This window comes from Sorex araneus, chromosome X, assembly GCF_027595985.1.
Source record: "Sorex araneus isolate mSorAra2 chromosome X, mSorAra2.pri, whole genome shotgun sequence".
Lineage (NCBI taxonomy): Eukaryota > Metazoa > Chordata > Mammalia > Eulipotyphla > Soricidae > Sorex > Sorex araneus.
Window position 1 is genome coordinate 240,983,407 of NC_073313.1, and position 19,911 is coordinate 241,003,317.

Below are 19,911 nucleotides of genomic sequence, written 5' to 3' on the forward strand. Positions count from 1 at the left end.
CTAACTTTTGAGTATGTAAAACTCCAGAAAGAAAAATCTTTGGGAAGGACTGTATAAAAGATCCTCTGAAAATCATTTGAAGCTTGCTCTTCAAGCCCATGTTCTCCCTTAAATAGGTATCTTGCTTGCTTGTCTCGACATCTCTTTGCTTTTCTCACTCTGAAGAAACTGTGTTCTTTGGGGCTGGAGAGATAGCACAGCGGGGAGGGCATTTGCCTTGCACGTGGCGGGCCCGGGTTCAATTCCCAGCATCCCACATGGTCCCCTGAGCACTGCTAGGAGTAATTACTGAGTGCAGAGTCAGGAGTAACCCCTGAGCATCACTGGGTGTGACTGAAAACGAAAAAAAAAAAAAAAGAAACTGTGTTCTCTCTTGAACACATACTTCCTCCCTCCCCATCACATTTTCCTAAGCAGTTTTCAATAAAGACTGAATTTGAGCCCCCCCCAAAAGAAAAGAAAATCAGTAAATCATATACATATACAAGATTCTGCACTGTAGCACTGTCGTCCCATTGTTCACCGATTTGCTCGAGCGGGCATCAGTAACGTCTCCATTGTGAGACTTGTTATTGTTTTTGGCATATTGAATACGCCATGGGGAGCTTGCCAGGCTCTGCTGTGCATGCAGGATACTCTCAGTAGCTTGCCAGGCTCTCCAGGAGGGATGGAGGAATCGAACCCAGGTTGGCCTTGTGCTCCTGTCCATACACGATTCAAAGGAATAAAATAATACTTTTTAAAAGCAAAAAATTGCTTAAACAATAGGCTCAAACATAGTGTAGTGAGCAGAAAAGAACTGCTTTTATTAAAGCAACTTTCAACTTGGATGGTTCTGGCCAACACTTTCAATTCTATATCTATTTTTGGTAGTAAACAAGACTATAAGAGAGGCCTTAAAATGGCATTGTCAACAGTAGAAATAGCAAACTGGAAACAATGCAACTGAAATAATAGAGGGACTAGCTTAAATAATGCATACACTTTTACATAGCAATTGACTGGTACTGTATGAATGAGGCCCACTGGTACCTTAAACGGGGCAAGTTCTACTGACATGGGGGTAAGGGAAGTACCAGGGGACGCTTGGCAAAGCAGGTAACACTGAAACTGATTTGGGAAAGGTAAACAGTGATTCTTTTGCTGGGAAAGACTGGACCAGAGGACAGCACAGCGAGCAGACATGGCCATGCGTATGTACATATGTGCATTCAAGGCATGGGTACTGCCCGATGACTGACAGTTAAGATTTCTGATACAGCATTGTCATTTTCACAGTAAAGTTCATACGAAATTGGATTCTTACAGAGATGCAAAAGATGTACTGACTTTTTCTAATTCACTTATTTCTAAGGGCAATGCCACCCCCCCAACACACACACACACACACACACACTTTTTTTTTTGCAGTATTTCAGGCTGAACTCAGGGTCTCATACATGTGAGGCATGTACTCTATCACTGTTCCCAGCCCCCATTATTTTGGGGGTGTCTATTATACTGTGTCGCCCTTTAGCTTCCTGTCGAGTTAAGAAGAGTTAGTGAAGTTTAGTTTGTAGGTCCAGTTCGCAGAGAGGGAACTAGAATCAGCCAAAATCTTTGACTATGCTGCAGGAAATACCTCCCTATAGGACAAAAATAAACTCTTTCTTGGAGGCACAGAGACGCAGGTATGCGCCAGAGGCTGTAACTAGCATCAGGCGCTCAACGGAGAATAAAATAGGCACAGCCCCGGTCCTTATGTCACAGGCAACTCACTGGGGAAAGAGAGAATTAGTTTTAAGCATTTTTTTAAAATCATGATTAGATATTTGCTCTCTTAATATACCTTAAGGGAGCAAAGAGTAGCTGATGTTCTGGGAGACGAAGCATGATCCACTTGAAACTGTTGCTGAAAAATGATGTATTGTACAATTCAATTAGTCTTCTGGCTCTATTGAGCGGTGTTTATACTGAGCCGGGGCCCTGCTGAATTAGGTTAACAATGCTACCTTTTAGTAGGTGAACGGAAGGACAAAGGGCACTAGCCCGTCTCCCAGGCCTTAAAAGGATTCTCTCTTCAGGTGGTACTTAAGTCCAAAAGGCAGATGGGGGGGAAGCCTTTCACAGAGGCCTTAAAAGCAGTGTGACAAATGGGACAGCAGCTACTGCATGAGCATTCGTAAACCAAAATGACGGAAAACAAAAACAGCGAGTTTCAGTGGCAGCGAAGGCCCTGTTTCTCTAAGCCCGTCCCGGCCTCGGGACGGCCCACACCCAGGGGCTGCAGCTGTCTGCACGGCCCTACAGCCTTCGGCCACGTTGGGCAGCATGGTTGATGACGTGACGTGCTCATTTTTAAGCTTGTTGAGAATCAGCCACCTGCAGGGTCAGAGGACTTGGGGCAGTCTCCAAAATTCCAGATGCAATGCTATTTTTGAGCACTGTACGCCTGCTGATTCCTTCAGCTCAAAACCACCCTCGAACCCAGTTTGAGGATTCCACTTAACACAAATCTGAAAAGCTATTTATTTATTTATTTATTTATTTTTTGCTTTTTGGGTCACACCCAGCGATGCACTGGGGTTACTCCTGGCTCTGCACTCAGGAATTACCCCTGGCGGTGCTCGGGGGACCATATGGGATGCTGGGAATCGAACCTGGATTGGCCGCAAGCAAGGCAAACGCCCTACCCACTGTGCTATCGCTCCAGCCCTTGAAAAGTTTTTTAAACTGTGTGTGTGTGTGTAGTTATTACTTAAGGAAGGAAACTGATGATATTCAAAGATCATGAAGTTGATGTGAGAGTTTCTAGTTTACAAACATTACGTCAGTTTTACGTTCTAAGAGATACTGTCCTTGCCAACCCAATTTTGAAAAACATGGAAAGTCAGAGATATGTATGAAAATGTAACTCACAGGATGAGCCCAATATTATTTTTTTAAATAAAGGTTTGGGACAGAGAGAGAGAGAGAGAGAGAGAGAGAGAGAGAGAGAGGGAGTACAAAGGGTAAAGCACTTGCCTTACATGCAGCCAGCCCCGATTAGATGCCGGCACCACAGACAATGTCCCCAAGCATTGCCAGGAGGGACCCCAGAGCACTCAGCGCCCTGGAGCACAGTGAGGGGTGGCCCACACCATTCCTCCCCCCCTCCCCTGTCCCACCCAGAACAAATCTTACAGAAAAGAAATAACTTTAGTTGTCATTCTCGTCCATGACCCCACTCCATTCACATTCAAAACCTTTCAAATTTATTGGACTATTAGATTTGTTTACTAAGTAGTAATTAATATTTATTAATAATGATATTTATGCTACTAATTTAGGTTAGTCTGCATAGACTTTTGGCTTAAAAACAATTGTTTTAAAGTTGTAAGAACTCTATCCTGACTATGGTCATGGCAATTTGCAAACTGTTTCTCCAAAGTACCCCAGCCTACCAGGTTGAAGAGAGCTGGGGTTGAGTCTCTCCCACCTACCGCTCAGGAGTGGCAGATCACAATAAAGTTGGGTCATAATTAGCTACAAATTAATAATGATAGATCTGAAGCATATGCATATATAAGTATTTTAATTTGATTTGAGGGTTAAGCATAGTCCTGGGTGTGTATCTGGAAGAGACTCATTTTTATGTAGCTGGTAACAGCTCTATTTTAATCAAAGTTCTCAAATTTTCAGGTTTACCTAATACAGAGAGAGAGAGAGAAAGAGAGAGAGAGACAGAGACAGAGACAGAGATACACACAGAGAGAAAGACAGAGAGAGAAGCAGAGAGAATCCTGGGGATGTCCTGGTATGTACCTTTTCCCCAAATTGCCCTGGGAAATGAAGCAATGGGACAAAGAATGTTAACCACAGAAAACCATTTGGAAAGAATGTGGAGTGGAGACGGTGGTGGTGATGGTAGCAGTGGTGGTGGTAAGGCTTCAGTTTTTGTTAGAGGAAGAAAATGCACAAGAATAAGATAGATAAGAACAGTATCTTACAATCACAAGACTGGCACAGATAAGCTAGTTTGGGTTTTCTCAGTCTGTGCTCTAAGAAATACTAGTCCTACAAGGTATTCTGCTCAGCCAGAAGCATGTTACACACCACATTGTTGGCCATTCAGAGTAGAGTATGCTAGCACACTCAACCTCAGGGACGTCTTGTCTGAACTAAAGAACACCTGTTTAGCCAAGCCAAATGGATATAGATAAGACCTATAGATAAGACTGCTGCTTGCTTAATGATGTGTGTGTGCGTGCGTGCGCGCGCGTGTGTGTGTGTGTGTGTATGCGTGCAAGGGTGTGCTGGGAGGGTTTGGAGGTCTGTGTTTAGGGCTGATGCAGTGGGAGGTAAACAGAATCAGAAACTTTCTCTAACTGCATCCTTTTGCCAATCCGTGAGCTCCCAGAACTATGACCTTTCTATGAAGGGGCCCTTTTCCAATGAATAATCTGGTCTAGCTCTGGCCTCTCCACTGGAGCCCTGTTTCTGAGTAACATGCCTTAACACACATGGAACTTGTTAGAGCTTCATGGAGTACATGCTGAGAAAAGGTAGATGACTCTATTATCTATATTTGCAAGAAGAGAAAATTAAGTCCGGAATGCTCAAGTGACACATTGTCATCTGTGGCAGAATTAGAGCCCAATTCAGATCTCTGCTTTGTGCTTTTTTAGAACACTGTTTATATTCACAGTTCTTTTTGCTTTTTTTTTTTTTTAATAACCTGTCTTGTCATAGAAGGACTGCATTCATTTGTGGAGTAGGATAACATCACATGAAGCTGACACCCAAAGACAGTAGATACAAGATTATCCCATAGCTAGAAGCCTGCTTCATGAGCGGAGGAGAGAAGGCAGATGGAATATAGAAGGGATCACTGAGAAAATGATGGCTGTAGGAATCAGTTGGGATGTGAAATGCGTGCCAGAAGTAGATACGGACCAAACATGATGTTCTCTCAGTGTCTGTGTTGCAAGCCATAATGCCCAAAAGTAGAGAGAGAAAGTATGGGGAATATTGTCTGCCATAGAGGCAGGGGGAGGGTGGGAAAGGGCCGGGGTATACTGGAGATACTGGTGGTGGGGAATGTGCACTGGTGGAGGGATGGGTGTTTGATCATTGTGTGATTGTAATCCAAACATGAAAGCTTGCAACTATCTCACGGTAATTCAATTAAATTTTAAAAATAAATAAATAAACTGTCTTGTACCGTGAACTCTTCTGGTGATCCCTGTTCTGTGCTGCACTTCTCTCCTTTCCAGTCAAAAAGCAAACAACTGTTTCTTTTTTTTTTTTACAACTAGGGAAGAACTTATAATGTCTTTAGGCAGTGCAGTGGCAGGTAGGTTGCCCTTTAACTTTAACACTACAGTAAAAACGAAGGTCTAGTAGCACTTCATTAATCTAGAAGTCCCTTATTTGTACATTGGTTTACTGGCTTTCTCCCTGAGCAGAAGTTCATTAGGCAAAGATTGTTCCAATGCCTAGAAGAGTAAGCATATTAAGTGTTCGATAAATACTTGTTGAACAAATACAGGAGTGCTTACAGTGTCTGGCTGAGATTTTGAATCATACATTCTTACTCTGAACACAATTGCAAGAGCTTGCTTACTTGTTTATAAGCTCATACCATAATGAGACTTTTTAAAGCAGAAAAGGGAAAAGAGAATTGCACCGTGACAATTGCAGTGACATATGACATCCTAGTAATGAGCTGTAGAGTTAAAAGTACAATTTTTTTTCCTTTTCAGTCACACCCAGCGATACTCAGGGGTTACTCCTGGTCTGCACCCAGGAATTACTCCTGGCAGTGCTTGGGGGACCACATGGGATACCAGGAATCGAACCCAGGTTAGCTGCATGCAAGGCAAATGCCCTACCCGTTGTACTATCACTCTGGCCTGAGAAGTACAATTTATAACCCTGACTGAGCTTATAACCTGAACTATCCCTGAAAGTCACAAATATACATGCCTATATCTAGGAAGTTGGCTATAGTCCTTTATTGGCTCATGAATGAAAGATCCTATATTCAAAATGACACACTACATTATTCATTGAGTTTCTATCTACAGATGCAAAAGATTGCAAAAAGTTTAATGTCTTCCCGAAGTGGTTAGGAAAACTATATGTGTAATAGAATACAGAGTAGCTGTTAATAACAAAAATGTTTAAGAAATTATTTTATGATCGCAATGAAAGTAAATGGAAAGTTCTCCCAAAGCAACATGCTTATCACCTATTGGCATTTTTTTTTTTTGCTTTTTGGGTCACACCCGGCAATGCACAAGGGTATTCCTGGCAGTGCTCAGGGGACCATATGGGATGCTGGGAATTGAACCTGGGTCGGCCGCATGCAAGGCAAATGCCTACCCGCTGTGCTATTGCTCCAGCCCGGGCATTCTTGTTAAAAAAAAAAAAAAAGGTCCCAAAGTATCTCTGGAGGGACATGCAAAAGTAATCTGGTTGTGAGAAGAGTAGGATGAGAGGGAGATTGTCTACATATGGATGCCCATCACACTTTGTGAATTTTGAAATTTATAAGTTTTCTTGAGAAAGAACAAAAGTATGTAGCATGCAGCATTTTCTTGATGGAATTGCCCCTCCACCACATGAAACCACACTAGTTACCATCACAGGAGAGGGAAATCATATTTATTATTATGATTTTGAGATTTAAAATGATTTTGAATACATCTGAAACAATACATGAAAAACAAAGTCATGAAATTTGCTTATAAATGGATGGACATGGGGAGTATCATGCTGAGTGAAATGAGTCAGGAAGAAAGGGACAGACACAGAATGACTGCATTCCTTTGTGGAATATTAAAAAAAAAAAGTAGTGTGAGACTAATAAGTAGGCCAGGGAAAACAGGGACCAGGAGGACTGCTCGATGGTTGGGAGCTTGCCACAGTGTATGTGGGGCAGAGGGGAGAAAAACACAATATATGAGCTAAGTGATTATATTTAGAAAAGAAATATAATTGTATTGCTAAAAAAAAATACTGTAAGAAGAAAAAAAAATCACTTAGAGTCTTACCCCAGTGAAATGATCACTTCAGTGCTTTAGTGTAACGTCTCCTTTGATTCTCTCTCCCCAGCTCTACTGTAAAGGACCGTGATGAAAGTCATTATTAAAATTTTAGTCCCAACCATAAAGTTCTAGGCACTAAGGGACAATGGAGGAGGAACCTGGAGATCTTAAGTTTAATTACAATTTGTTCTCAGAAACCAGATGATTCGGATCATGTGGTTTTGCTCCCCACCCGCCAGCCATTCTGCTCTGCAAGAGCAATAGAGCTTGTCTTGAATGCCTCTCAAGATGGAGAGATAGGAAGCGGTTTGCGTAACATGGAAAACCCCTAGCTAAAAGGAATGGGAAGTTTCAGGCTAGAGTTAAAAATATATATATTTTTCTCTTCGCTTCCTTTCTCGCCCTCCTTGTCACTGATAACTGTTTTTTTCTGGTGGGTAGGACTGTCTGCAGGACCCAGTGGTGGTGCTCTGTGGGTCACACATCAGGGCAGGGGCTGACACACTCAGCCACAGCGCTCACCAGCGTTGCACCCCTTTCGTGGAAGGTCCTGTGCACGTGCTCTCTGGGGTAAAGCACTCTTTGTGGGGGCGCATGCTTAGGACTCTGATGCTTGCTGAAGGGGCTGAGCACTGTTCACACAACAAACATACCAGAGTTTGCACTTCCTGGTTGTGGTGCTCGTACAGCTTTTAAGATGTAGTTCTTGCTGAGGGGCGCACCCCTTTGTGTGGCGCTTACACACATCTGGCCGTGGTGCGGCTGCAATCTATGGCACCAGAGGTTAAAGAGAGCAGAGCTGCTTGGTGCCTTGATTGGGCTTGGTGCAGGAGGAACACTGAGGTTGTCAACTCATGACCAGGTGCTTCCAAGGCTCTAAACCTCGGTGCTATTTCTCTGGCCCACCTCCAGATATGCATATATTTTTCTTATAATATTTATTGTTGCTGTACTTAAGGTTTACAACAATGTTAACATTTATGGGTTTTGTTTTGTTTTTTTTGCTTTTTGGGTTACACCCAGCGATGCTCGGGGGTTATTCCTGGCAGTGCTTGGGGGACCATATGGGATGCCGGGGATCGAACCCGGGTCAGCCGAGTGCAAGGCAAACGCCCTACCCGCTATGCTATCGCTCCAGCCCCAACATTTATGGTTTTGATCTACTACTAAATGTTTCATTTTTGTTTTGTTTTTTTTTTTTTTCAGATAATTGTGGGAAGCTGTTCAGGAAGAGTTGCGACTCGGTTTGAGCTCTTTACCATCTTTCTCATGCTTGCAATTTTGAATGGGAAGGGAGAAATAACTCTTCAAAGAGAATTTCCTTAGGAAAGGGCTATAGAATTGGAGGATAGGGTTTCGCTGCCAGGTAATCCTGAAGCTCAAGCTCAATCTGCAGTATCCATACTGAAAAGTAGATAAAATCCTGCTATAAAAATAATTAGGATTATTAGTACTGTAGAGGGCAGACAAGGGAACGCTTAAGATAACAGATTACATTCTGGGCTGCGCAACCACTCTTTTTCAGTCTTCTAAATGGATATTAAAGCCAGTCACGTACTCGCCATTAGGGAGAGCAGGCAGATGAAACAGTGCGATGTCTGCTTTTGGGAACTGAGAGTCTGAATTGATCCTCACAATTAGGAACATTAAGTTAAATTCTGGTCACTGAGCAAAGACAGACAGACACTCGACTAAATGGAATATAGTTACTTGATACTTGTGCGAGATGATGCAGATAAAACCAACCAGCTCTGTTCTGGCTTTACAATCCTCCCTGGGCCGTGCAGAACCTGGGAAGGAGTATTCTGACAAAGCAGGTTTTCTTCATCTTCAACTTGGTCGAGCTAGGACACCTGATATGTTCAATTCGTTACCTGTTCTCTCAACATCCAACCTGCGGTTTGCCAGGCTGCCGCAGCAGAGTTTTTGTTTTGTAGGAAGTTGAAAAGATCAGTGAGAACTCTATCTACTGCTCGGCTGGGTGGGCTTTAGAGTTCACTGATGTGAGCATCGCCTCTATGTCCTATCTTCATAAGCCACACAGGATTCTTTTCTTTTTCCTGATTCAGTAACCCCTTTTCTGTTCCAGCCCCACAGTTGGCATGGAGTTGCCAACTCTTCATGTTCACAAGGCTGGATCCAATTTCTCTTTTGCTCACTCCAGACTTTCCTCGGGTGTTAAAGCCCTGCTCCACACTGTCCATACCAGACTCGACTCGCCTGTGTTCCCTCTCGGTATGCTTTTACAAAGGATGGCCTTGCCAAATGTATTTATAGCCTAGTCTTCAGAGAGTTGTATCCCAGATACCGAGGAAACAAGGGTTTTCTTGAGAGATGGCTGAGGTGGGACTTGAGGGCAGGAAGCATGGGTAGGCCAGTGTATTCCTTCCCACAGGAGATGGGAGTCTGAATCGGGATGACGGGGCACGCCTGCCATGAGGACCGGGACATCATGATCTGAAACCCAAGGCTGCTATGCTAAAGGAAGACCCGCAGGAAGCACATGATCTGTCTTCCGGTGCTGGGGACCAGGGACCGGGCACGCTCTGGCTCGGGGATGCAGTAAGAGTGAGAAGGATTGTTTGGGAGTGTTCTGAATCAGAGGCACCTACGGGACAGGCTTTGTTCTCTAAATCATCTAGGACACAACCCTGCTTAGCTGCTTCAGAAAGCACAACTTGAAATGATGCTAAGAAAGGCCCGGGTGCCCCAGGAGCTCACCTTCCGGGGAAGACAGAGCAGCCAGTGCTCGGGTCAATGTGACAATAGTGAAAATAATAAAAACAACTCGGAGACCAAAGTGTGCTTTTCTTAAGCCTATCCCAGGTCACACCGCTCCTCAATGCGCAGTATTCTCCAGTCCCTGTTGTAAACCCAAGTTCCTCTCAGATTAGGGGTCTTGACCCCCTCCAGGGTGCCATAACTGAATGTGGGGGCCATGAGAATTCTGGCAACAAATAAAAGGCCTCTGAATGTGCAATGACTAAAAAATAAACTAAATCAACAAACAGATCATGCGTGGGAGGCCTTTCGGACACAAGCACTCGTGTTACGGCATGTGACTTCACCGCAGCCTGGGTTCTGACTGGGCACACTTGCACTTTGCCCTGTGCATGTAGTCACACCACACGGCACTGATAGACGCTGCCAGAAACACCAGCTGATATTCAGGAATTATTGCATCCTATGGACTGCAGTGTTTGCACTGCACACAATTTTCTGCCCTTCGAGAGGCAGAATACATTCTGCTCCTACAAAAAAAGAGAAAGTCTTAATATTTTCTACTACCATTCCTCATCATGTAAGTCTCACGTTAGTCTATCTTTGAGGTGTTCGATTCTCGATATTTCTGCTATCTCCTCTTATAGAACATAAGTGTTTAGTTGCAGCAAGCGAAAACAAAAGCTTGCTGCAACTAAACACTTATGTTCTCTAGCATCACTACTTATGCATATGTATAAATATCAATTTTTGTTTTTTTCTTTTTGGACCATACCTAGAAATGCTTAGAGGTAACCCCTGGCTCTGCACTCAGGAATTACTCATGGCGGTGCTCAGGGGAACCCTATGGGATGCCAGGGATCAAATCCAGATTGGCTGTGTGCAAGGCAAGCACCCGACCTTCTATACTATCACTCCGGCCCCTATTTTTTGAACAGCAAATTATTCAATTCAGCACAAACAATGCAGCTGCATAAACTCAAGAGAGCATTTATTTGAGAAATTGCTAGAAGTGTTTATACTTTATTTTTTCGTGTCTGTATATTTTGAAAACATACATTCATCTGTACCTTTATCATCATGGTTTAAATATTTTTCTTTCCTTTTAAGTTTTTTAAATTTTCATTTTATTATTAATTTAATTTACAAAGTTGTTCAGAATAATTCAGTCAAAAATATTTTTCTGTCATGGGTATGTGGCTAAATATAGATGGAAGTAAGAAGGCTGCTGACAATATGGCAGACTTGACTACCATGTTTTAGTACACTTAGATTGACAAGAAAAAAGAAAATATGTCGAATCATTTTTGAAATACAGACTTACTGCTAATAATCATGATGGCATGAAAAAAAGCTCTTTGTTTAATCTGCAATGAATTTTTGGCTATGGAGAACATGGGACCAGAAACTAAAATGGCATCTTCATATCAAGCAGATGAATTGAATCTCTGGCTTACTGCACTGAACTACAATAAGCCAAAGGAAAATTTTTTGAGAGACTTAAATTTCAAAGAAAAACAGTGATTTGAGAAATTTGTTGCTGTCAACTAGAAGTATTGCATCTTATGAAACTTCTTAATAGCAAAATGTTGGGACAGGAATTCTTGTGTTACCTGCTGCTAGTAAGATGTCGGAAATAAAGGCCAGAGAGATAATATAGCAGGTAATGCGCTTATTTGCATGTTTCCGACTGGAGTTTGATCCCTAAATCATATATGGTGCAATGAGCCCCTCCAGGAATGATCCCTGGGCACAGATCCAGGAGTAACCCCTGAGCACTTATGGTATAGGCCAAAACCCCAAATAAATAAATGGTCCAAAATAGTTGATAGGGCAAAGTATAGACAAGAAATTTGTAATTAGTAATTAAATTAGTAATGGCCAATTCTGTTAGCTTATTGCTGGGTCTCAGGGCAGCCCAAGGGGTTAGAAAAAACAACTATTTTTTCTTTTTTTTCTTCCTAGTTTCCAGGCTAACCTGGAAGCATTCAGGCGCTACTCCTGGCTCTATGCTCAAGAGTCACTCCTAGCAATTCTGGGGGCACCATATGGTGCCAGGAATTGAACCTGGGTTTTCTGCATGTAAAGCATGCACTCGCCCACTAAGCTATCACTTTGGCTCACTTCTAACTTGGTAAACTATTACTTTCTGTAAGACCTATTTATAAAGAATATACGAGGAATTACAGTTTTGTTGCCCTTGGGAAGGAAACACAGGGGAAGATATATAACTAAAGGTTGACAAATTTTTCACAAATGGAAATTTACTGCAGAAAAACTGCATTGCAATCTATACAGACGGTGTTGAAGCAGTGATGGGCAAGAATGTGAGAGTCATGATGAAAACTAACACTGCTGGCATTGCACATTTCATTTTCATTCACTGCAGAATCCATTAGGAGGTAATACTCAGCCTTAAAAAAAATACTCCCAAGTTTTAGGATGTGTTTTATAGTATTATCCAAATAATTAACTTCATCAAAAGTGATGCCCTTAACAGCTGTTGATTTTCAAACCTTTGCAAAGACATCTGATTACAAAGTTTATTATTGAATACAGACCTAAGGTGGTTCTCAGGAGGGCAAGTTTAAACTGACATTTGAAATTGAAGTTGTCATATTCTGAGTAGAAATCTGATTTTGCTCATCATTTTTCACACTGACTTACTTATGACATTCAAAACTGTGTTGTCAGATATTTTTGAAAAAATATTTAAATATGATGATTTAGAGAAAAAAATTGTGCCATTTATTGTAACATTTATTTATGTTAGAAGACAAAAATTTAAAAGTTGTTAAAAGATAAAGTGGACTCAGGTTCTATCCCTGGCACCCAATATAGTCCCTAGAGATCTGCCAGAAGTGATCCCTTCGCAGAGTCAGGAGTAAGCCCTGAGTACCACTGGGTGTGGGCCCAGAATGAAAACCAAACAAAATAAAAAGATAAAATAGAAATTTTTACCTAAAAAGTTTAACATGAAAGAAAGAGTGGAAAGTGGCACAGCTACTGATGATTTTATAATTGCGAAAATAACCTTCCCAAGGGTTTAGCTAGAAGAGTTATAAGTGATCATCTGAAGTACCTGAAGACAGTTTCAGAAATATTTCTTCAAATTTTGGTTCTAAAAAATCTAAGGTGGGTTCATAAACCATATTCAACTCAATTTAAATTAAAAACATCAGCCATCTGCCATTAAAATTTCAAAAAGAATGTGCTGAGTGTGACACAGTTTTAAAACCTGAATTTCCAAAAAGAGTCAGTGAATGAATGTTGGCTTGGAAATGGGGCAGAATTACCAAGAATTACTGAAATGGCCCTAAACATTCTTTGTCGGCTTTTTACCACATACTAATATGAAGCAGTTTTCTCAGCACTTATAATTATACAATCAAAATGCCAGCTCCACAAGCTCAGGAATAACCTCTGAGCACAGAGCCAGGAGTAAGCCATGAGCATTACTTGGTTTGGTCCCTAAGACCCCCAAAATAAATGAAAACAAATCAAATATCAACCTCCCCAAACCCTAAAGTTGCTCTATGTCCTATAGCATTAAATATTTGGCTAAGGTTTAATTCTTGATATAAAAAAGAAGCAAATTCATGCAATTAGTGTGCAAACTTGCTTTCATCTTTAATAAATGGTAAAACTGCATGTATAATAAAGAATTGTTTAAAATATTTGTACAGGTTTGATCTATATACCTATTTTATAAACTGATATAGCTGAAACCATCAAAATTTCTCAGGTGAAAAGGCACTGCAAGTGAAAAAAGTCTGAGACCTGTTTTAAGTTAAACTATCATGCATTAACTCATTAACTAGCAGTAAACCATTAGAAACTAAACCTGCAGATTCACTTCAGTAAAAATGCTGGAGCTGAAGGGAATCATCGCCAGATGCATCACATATGAGAAGGGAAGGAGATGATATAATAGAGAGAATAGAAAGTAGGGAAAAAAGAACCTTAAGGAAGTGCATATTAAAGATGTAGGTAGTGGGGCTGGAGCAATAGTACAGCAGGTAAGGCGTTTGCCTTGCACGTGGCCGACCCAGGTTCGATTCCTAGCATCCTATATGGTCCTCTGAGCACCGCCAGGGGTGATTCCTGAGTGCAGAGCCAAGAGTAACCCCAGCACATTGCCAGGTGTGACCCCCACCAAAAAAAAAGCAAAACAAACAAACAAAAAGTTTCAAGATGTAGGTAGAGAACAAGGAATTTAAGAGAGAAAACAGGAGGACCAAGTGTGTATTACTGAAGTCCAGGCAGGGGAATTCCTATTCAAATTCCTGTTCAAATACCAGAGAAGTCCAGTAAAACAAAAAACTGGCCAGGGTCAAATCCCAGATAAAGCCCCAATGCAGGAGAGGCACCAAGATCATGACCACAGCAGGAATAAATCTTACTCGGGAGGAGTGATGTTTGGAAGACAATGAGGGTGGGTGTGGGCAGAGACAAGATTGTAGATGCACGGAGTGAATCACGGCTTTAATCTCCCATATTTCTCCATGAAGCAGAAAGCAAAGACACTTCTGCAACTAGTGGGGATTGGGTTTTTATGTCTTTAGGAAAGGGGATGCTGAAATAAAGAAGTGTGACTAAGAGCTACTGGGGTTCATGGAGGAGGTGCCCGTAGGCTCCCCACGTCACACCTGGCAGTATCTGCGCCCACAGATTCGCCTTTCTTTCCCTGCTCCATGCCAAGGTCAAACTCTCTTGCCACCAGAGCCATTCTGTCCTTCTCACTCGATCACATCATTCTCACAGCTCTCTCCTACACAGGTCACATTAGCATGGGATGAAAGGGAGAGAAGCTGCTCGAACCCAGGGCCACTGGGTCCAAGTGATGGGGTGGCAAAGGAACTGACCAGGAGAGCAAGATGGCTGAGGCGAGAGAGCAAAGTAGGTTTATGAAGAGAGGATGACAGTAGAAAAGTTGTCTCTCCTTGTGTGGTATTTCTCTATTTTATGTCAAATTCACTCCTATCAGGCCTTCCCACCCGATATGGATTCAAACTGTTCTCCTTAAAGATTTACTGAGTTCCAAACTCCATTCTCAGTGCTCGCTTGCTTGAAATATCAGTATCTGTTGCAACTGATTTGGAAATGGTTTCCTCCTGGTGGTCGAACACCCTGGCATCCTTCCGCTGCTCACTTCTTGGGCGCCTCCCATGCTGATTCTTCTCCCTTTTACTGGCTGACATTGGAGTGTCCCAGTGCTCAGTCTTCCTCCTCTCCTCTACTGACTTCTGATTTTATTGCTACCAACTCATTCTCAGTGCTTCCTGGCTAGCCTAAGTTGGCTGTCAGCAGCCACTTGGCAAAGCTGTTAGCATATACCTGTGCTTGTCACTTCTTCTATTGTAAAAATAAACAGCAATCCAGATAAGGCCTGTGAGCAGCTCCATGCAGTGCTCTTCCACTATCAGAAATACCTTCGGTTCTGTAAGTTCTCCTACAAAGATGACTGGCAGGCTCATGCGTGCATTATTTTCCTCTTAATTATTTCAAAGTATTATGATACTGGGGGTAAAAAAACTAATGAAAATATACAAGGCCTTTCTCCATATCATAATTCTCCTTTATTACCTATAGGTAATCATCAAAGTCCAAAAGTCAAACTCATAGGTCCTTCGAAATGAGGCAATTAATAAGCGTAATAGTTAATGAGTCACTAAGGTGTGAGGTACTTTCAGGAGCATGCACTAAGATGTCACCACCTTTATGAGTTTTCTTCAGACACATTTATAATCTATATTACCATACCCAAACTGCTAAGCTGAAGCACTCCAGCTTTGGTACCCACCTTGTACTTAGAAGTGTCCCAGTTGTGGACAATGCGTGCTGGGATGAGAAAAGTGTCGTCCACGTGGCAACTGCTGCAGTAGTACCACCCGCTGTAATTGCACACCTTGGCTTTCCCGTTGGAAAGGCCTATGGATCGAGGGCATCCTAGTCAAGGCAAAGGAAAGATATCATGATTATTGTCTTCTTAATGCGACAGACCCAGGCTGCACCACCCCCACGTCAAGCAAATGCCCATAATCAAAGAACTGCAGAGAATATGGATGGGGATGAGTCCCCTTCACAGCTTCAAAGCTTCTATCCTCACCCACCCTCTCCCTCCTGGGGGATAACTGCAACTGTCACCTGACCAGAGTCCTCTTCCTAATCTCCTTGATTCTACTTTTGTGCTTCTCGCTGATAGGGATCACTGTCTACTACCTCATCTTTATTTCCTCCTCCCATCCTCCCAAACTTTCCACTTGATACAATGCTGGGTTGTTCTTTTGTTTTTTTCTTCATAGTGTAAGATTTTATTTAATCTGCATATCTTTTTGAGGAAGATCCTATCCACTCTATTTTACAGATGAATACACTGAGGTTTTGTTAGGTTAATATTTTGTTTGGCGACGCCCAGCCAATAAAGCTTGGCATTTGATTTGGCTCAGGTGCCAAAATGATCCTAACACTGCTATGCGCTCTTCTTTCAACCTGTAAAATCAAGGAAAGGAATTTGGCCTTTGATTGTCCCCAACTTGCATTTCAGACAACCTGTTCCCACAGTCTTTCTAACAGCAACCTCCTTATTCTCTCTGGTCACAAATAAACAAGATACTCCCCACCAACCCCCACCCCCCACCTTAGCACATCTTACTTCTCCGTAGGCAACAAACACCCTCTTCTCTGTTGCCAACTTTGCCAGATCACATCCACTACTTAAGATCACTGGTTGTCTATAAGTGGTTTGCTAAGGTTCTTCTCTTTCTGCAAAGTTTATGATTCTGTGAGCACTGTCTCTAATATCAGGGGTCCTCGTAATAACAGTGGACCTGCCACAAAGGAGACATTACTTTTGCTTTAGTTTAGAAGAACTATCTTCTACTGATAAGTCTAGAAATTCTGTCACCATCAAACCAAAATAGCAAAATCCTGGTAGCATGAATTATAATTATACCAACAGCATCACTATTCTGACATTTGGGGTGGAAGTGATAGTACATTCTGACATTTCTGATGGACAGCTTTTCTGTTAGAAATCCTTGCACGTGGTACATTTCACGGTTTGGTGCCAAGAAGTATATATCCATCAAATCTCACAGTCAGCCTATTATCTGATATGAGAACAAAATGAATTCATTTCTACAATAAAATTAACATCATAATCATCATAATTTAGAGATCTGTGTCGTACCCCTATTCCTGCTACAAGGAACTCAAACCTTATTTAACACACTGCTCACACAACAAGAAACTGATACACATGAACTATGAATGGAAGTATCATAAAGACTTTAATTTTCTTTTTTTTCTTTCTTTTTTGTATTTGTTTTAAGGCCACATCCAGTGATACTCAGGGCTTAATTCTGACTCCAAGCTCAGTTCTTTTACTGACCTTCCTGGTGGGGCTTCAGGCACTCTACAGAGTGCAAGGTATTGAATTCAGGTCTACCATGTGCAAGACAAGTGCCCTAGCTGCTGTACTATCACTCCACCCCAAAGAACCTTCATCATAAATGAAAGGGCAACAGAAACCAAGCAGTTTTCTTGGATCTCTCTTTATTTTAAAATACAAGAGGTACTGAAAGGCAGTACTTCCAGTGTGAGTAAGGAAGTAAGGAAACACTGGTATTGCACTTCAACAATTTGCAACTTCCTTTCAAGAGTGACTATTTTCTACCAATAGCAACAGTATCATATGGAGTTTCTGACTGCCCAGGAATGGGCTGTGTGTGCAAGGAGAATGCTACACGAGTGCTGCTCCTGTTGGACACAGGAGGTGCTGGCCAGCCATGGGCTCTCAATGCTGGGACAGCATCTGCCGCGCCCTCTGGCTGCTCTGCTCCTCTGGCATGTGGCATGGCTCCTGCACCACTGTGCCTTTGTATGTGCCCATTCAGGGCTATGTTAGAAACTCTGCAAATGAAGTTTTTGTTTCAGCATTTAACACTTTGCACAGAGAATGCCTTATTTGTGTTGTATTTGCCAACACAAATAAACGTCTGTGTTGAATAGATGATAAACATCAAATGTTATTTGATGCACACACTTGCATGTATATTAAAGATGCTTTCATTTCCCATAGCTATTTTAGGATTGCTCCTGCTAACCTAGCCACCTGCCTCTCCGATAGCCTATTTTGTTACTAGCCCTGTGAAAAGATGTTGCACATTCAAGGAATTATACACTACACATGCATACATAAGTAAACATGAGGCAGAGTTCAATAAAACCAGACATATCCTAGATACAGTGATATTTCAATTTCCAAAAATTAGTACACAGTCAAATTGATTTAACACTGAACGAAATTCAATTTCTTCTTGTGATTTAGAAAGTGATTTTTATCTGGGGAAAAAAATCAGGATTATCATTGTAGTTTAGACTCTTACCTTAAATACTAGAAAGATACACTTAGATTATTTTAACATTTTTGGTTGCTTGAATTTTGACTATAATAAGCAGTAAACATATGTTAAATTTTATATATACTTTCATATGTACTACTGGGTTTTTTGGTTTGTTTATTTTGGGTCACATCTAGAGGTACTCAGGACTTACTCCTGATTCTGTGGTCAGGAATCACTCCTGATGGTGCTTAGGGGACCATATGCATGCCAGGAATTGAATCCAGGACAGCCAATTGCAAGGTAAGCACCTTACCCACTGTACTATTGCTATGGCTTTCAATCTATCATTTTAATGTCTTTATTATAATATCTTAGCTCCAAAAGTATGTACTATGAGATTTTAGGAGCCTCTCTTTACTCGTCCTTCCCAATGGTGCCGCATTAGAGGTTCTTTGGGGTCAGGAGAATGAGACCCATCATTGTTACTGTATTTGGCATATGAATATGCCACGAGGAGCTTGCCACGCTCTCCCGTGCAGGCAGGAAAACTCTCAGTACCTTGCCAGGTTCTCCGAGAGGGAAGAACTAAGTTATAACTTATAACTAAGTTATAACCTAGTTCTAACTAGGTTCATTTGAGTGTGTGGAGAGGCAGAGTATCTTGCCCCTGCATCTGGCTGTCTTCACCAGGGTCACTGTGAACCCGAGATGGTGGGTTGAGTTTCCCTCCCCGCCCCAAGTAGAGCCCTGGCAGCCAAAAACCTCCGGAACCCGGCCACAGCCATGCTCAAGGCCCCTCTCCACACAGTTCGGACGAGCCTCATGCATGAAGGAACTGGCAGAGGAACCCAGGTGTGCGGGACCCGGGGCTGAGATCTCCAAGCTTGCTTGGATCGGGGACTGAGCCTCTTCCGCCCAGATCCCCCATTTTCCAGTAGCTAGGCAGTCACACCCAGAAACTGCCCCCACCAGGGGCTGGTTTGAGTTTCCTTTCTCGCCCCAAGCAGAGCCCCAGCAGCAGAAGACCTCCAGAACCAAACCCAAAATAAATTAATTAAAATACACAGATATATATGTTAAAAATTCATACAGTCTAAAGACATTTACATCAACCAGACACACAGATCTAAAGCCTATACTCTTTGGATGTCTTGAACTTAAGTGTAGAAATTGTCTCTAGTCACCCAGACTAGATTTACACTCATATGTATGTCAGTTTTACTCAAACCTGGTATCAGGTTTGAGTAAAACCCCGCATGTACTCAAACATGCGGGGGCAAGATACTCTGCCTCTCCACACACTCAAATGAACCTAGTTAGAACTAGGTTATAACTTAGTTATAAGTTATAACTATGTAAAAGCACAGACGTAGAATAAGACATTCAGGTCTGTCTTTGCCTGGACGCACTGTAAATCTAACACACTCAACTTCCTAAAGCCTATTTTATTCACTGCAAAATAAAGGGGTGGGCCTTCATAGGTAGTTTGCCAAATTCAGCGAGCATCAGAATTTTTGGAGATGTCTGCTGAAAATATAGATTCTCCAGGACAATTACAGAGAGGGAATAAGGCCCAGGGACCTGCATCTCCACTTAACTACCCAACTACTGCTATGGAGAGTCTGGGCAAAAACTGAGGAAGATGCCTTTGATTTTCAAGTGATTGTTGAAATCCCTCTAAGGTCTTGTCAAAATAAGTGTTTTGGGTATGCAGGCAGCTTGCTGGGTGGAAAGCTCCTCATCTGTCACATATTCTACTTTCTATGTTCCCAAGACCAGCATTTCAGTTCTTATTCAATTTCCAAAAAATTTGCTACATACAAACGACCTGA

At 42.1% G+C, this 19,911-nt stretch overlaps 1 protein-coding gene across 1 annotated transcript in view; it reads right to left on the reverse strand.

The window, feature by feature from the left end:
- The window catches only part of PLEKHM3 (pleckstrin homology domain containing M3), a 204,517-nt gene that overhangs the window by 111,761 nt on the left and 72,845 nt on the right, over window positions 1–19,911 (reverse strand). Inside the window, exon 4 of the mRNA XM_004601313.2 lies at window positions 15,535–15,680. Coding sequence (XP_004601370.1) covers window positions 15,535–15,680 — 146 coding nt within the window. The remainder of the gene's footprint in view (window positions 1–15,534; window positions 15,681–19,911) is intronic.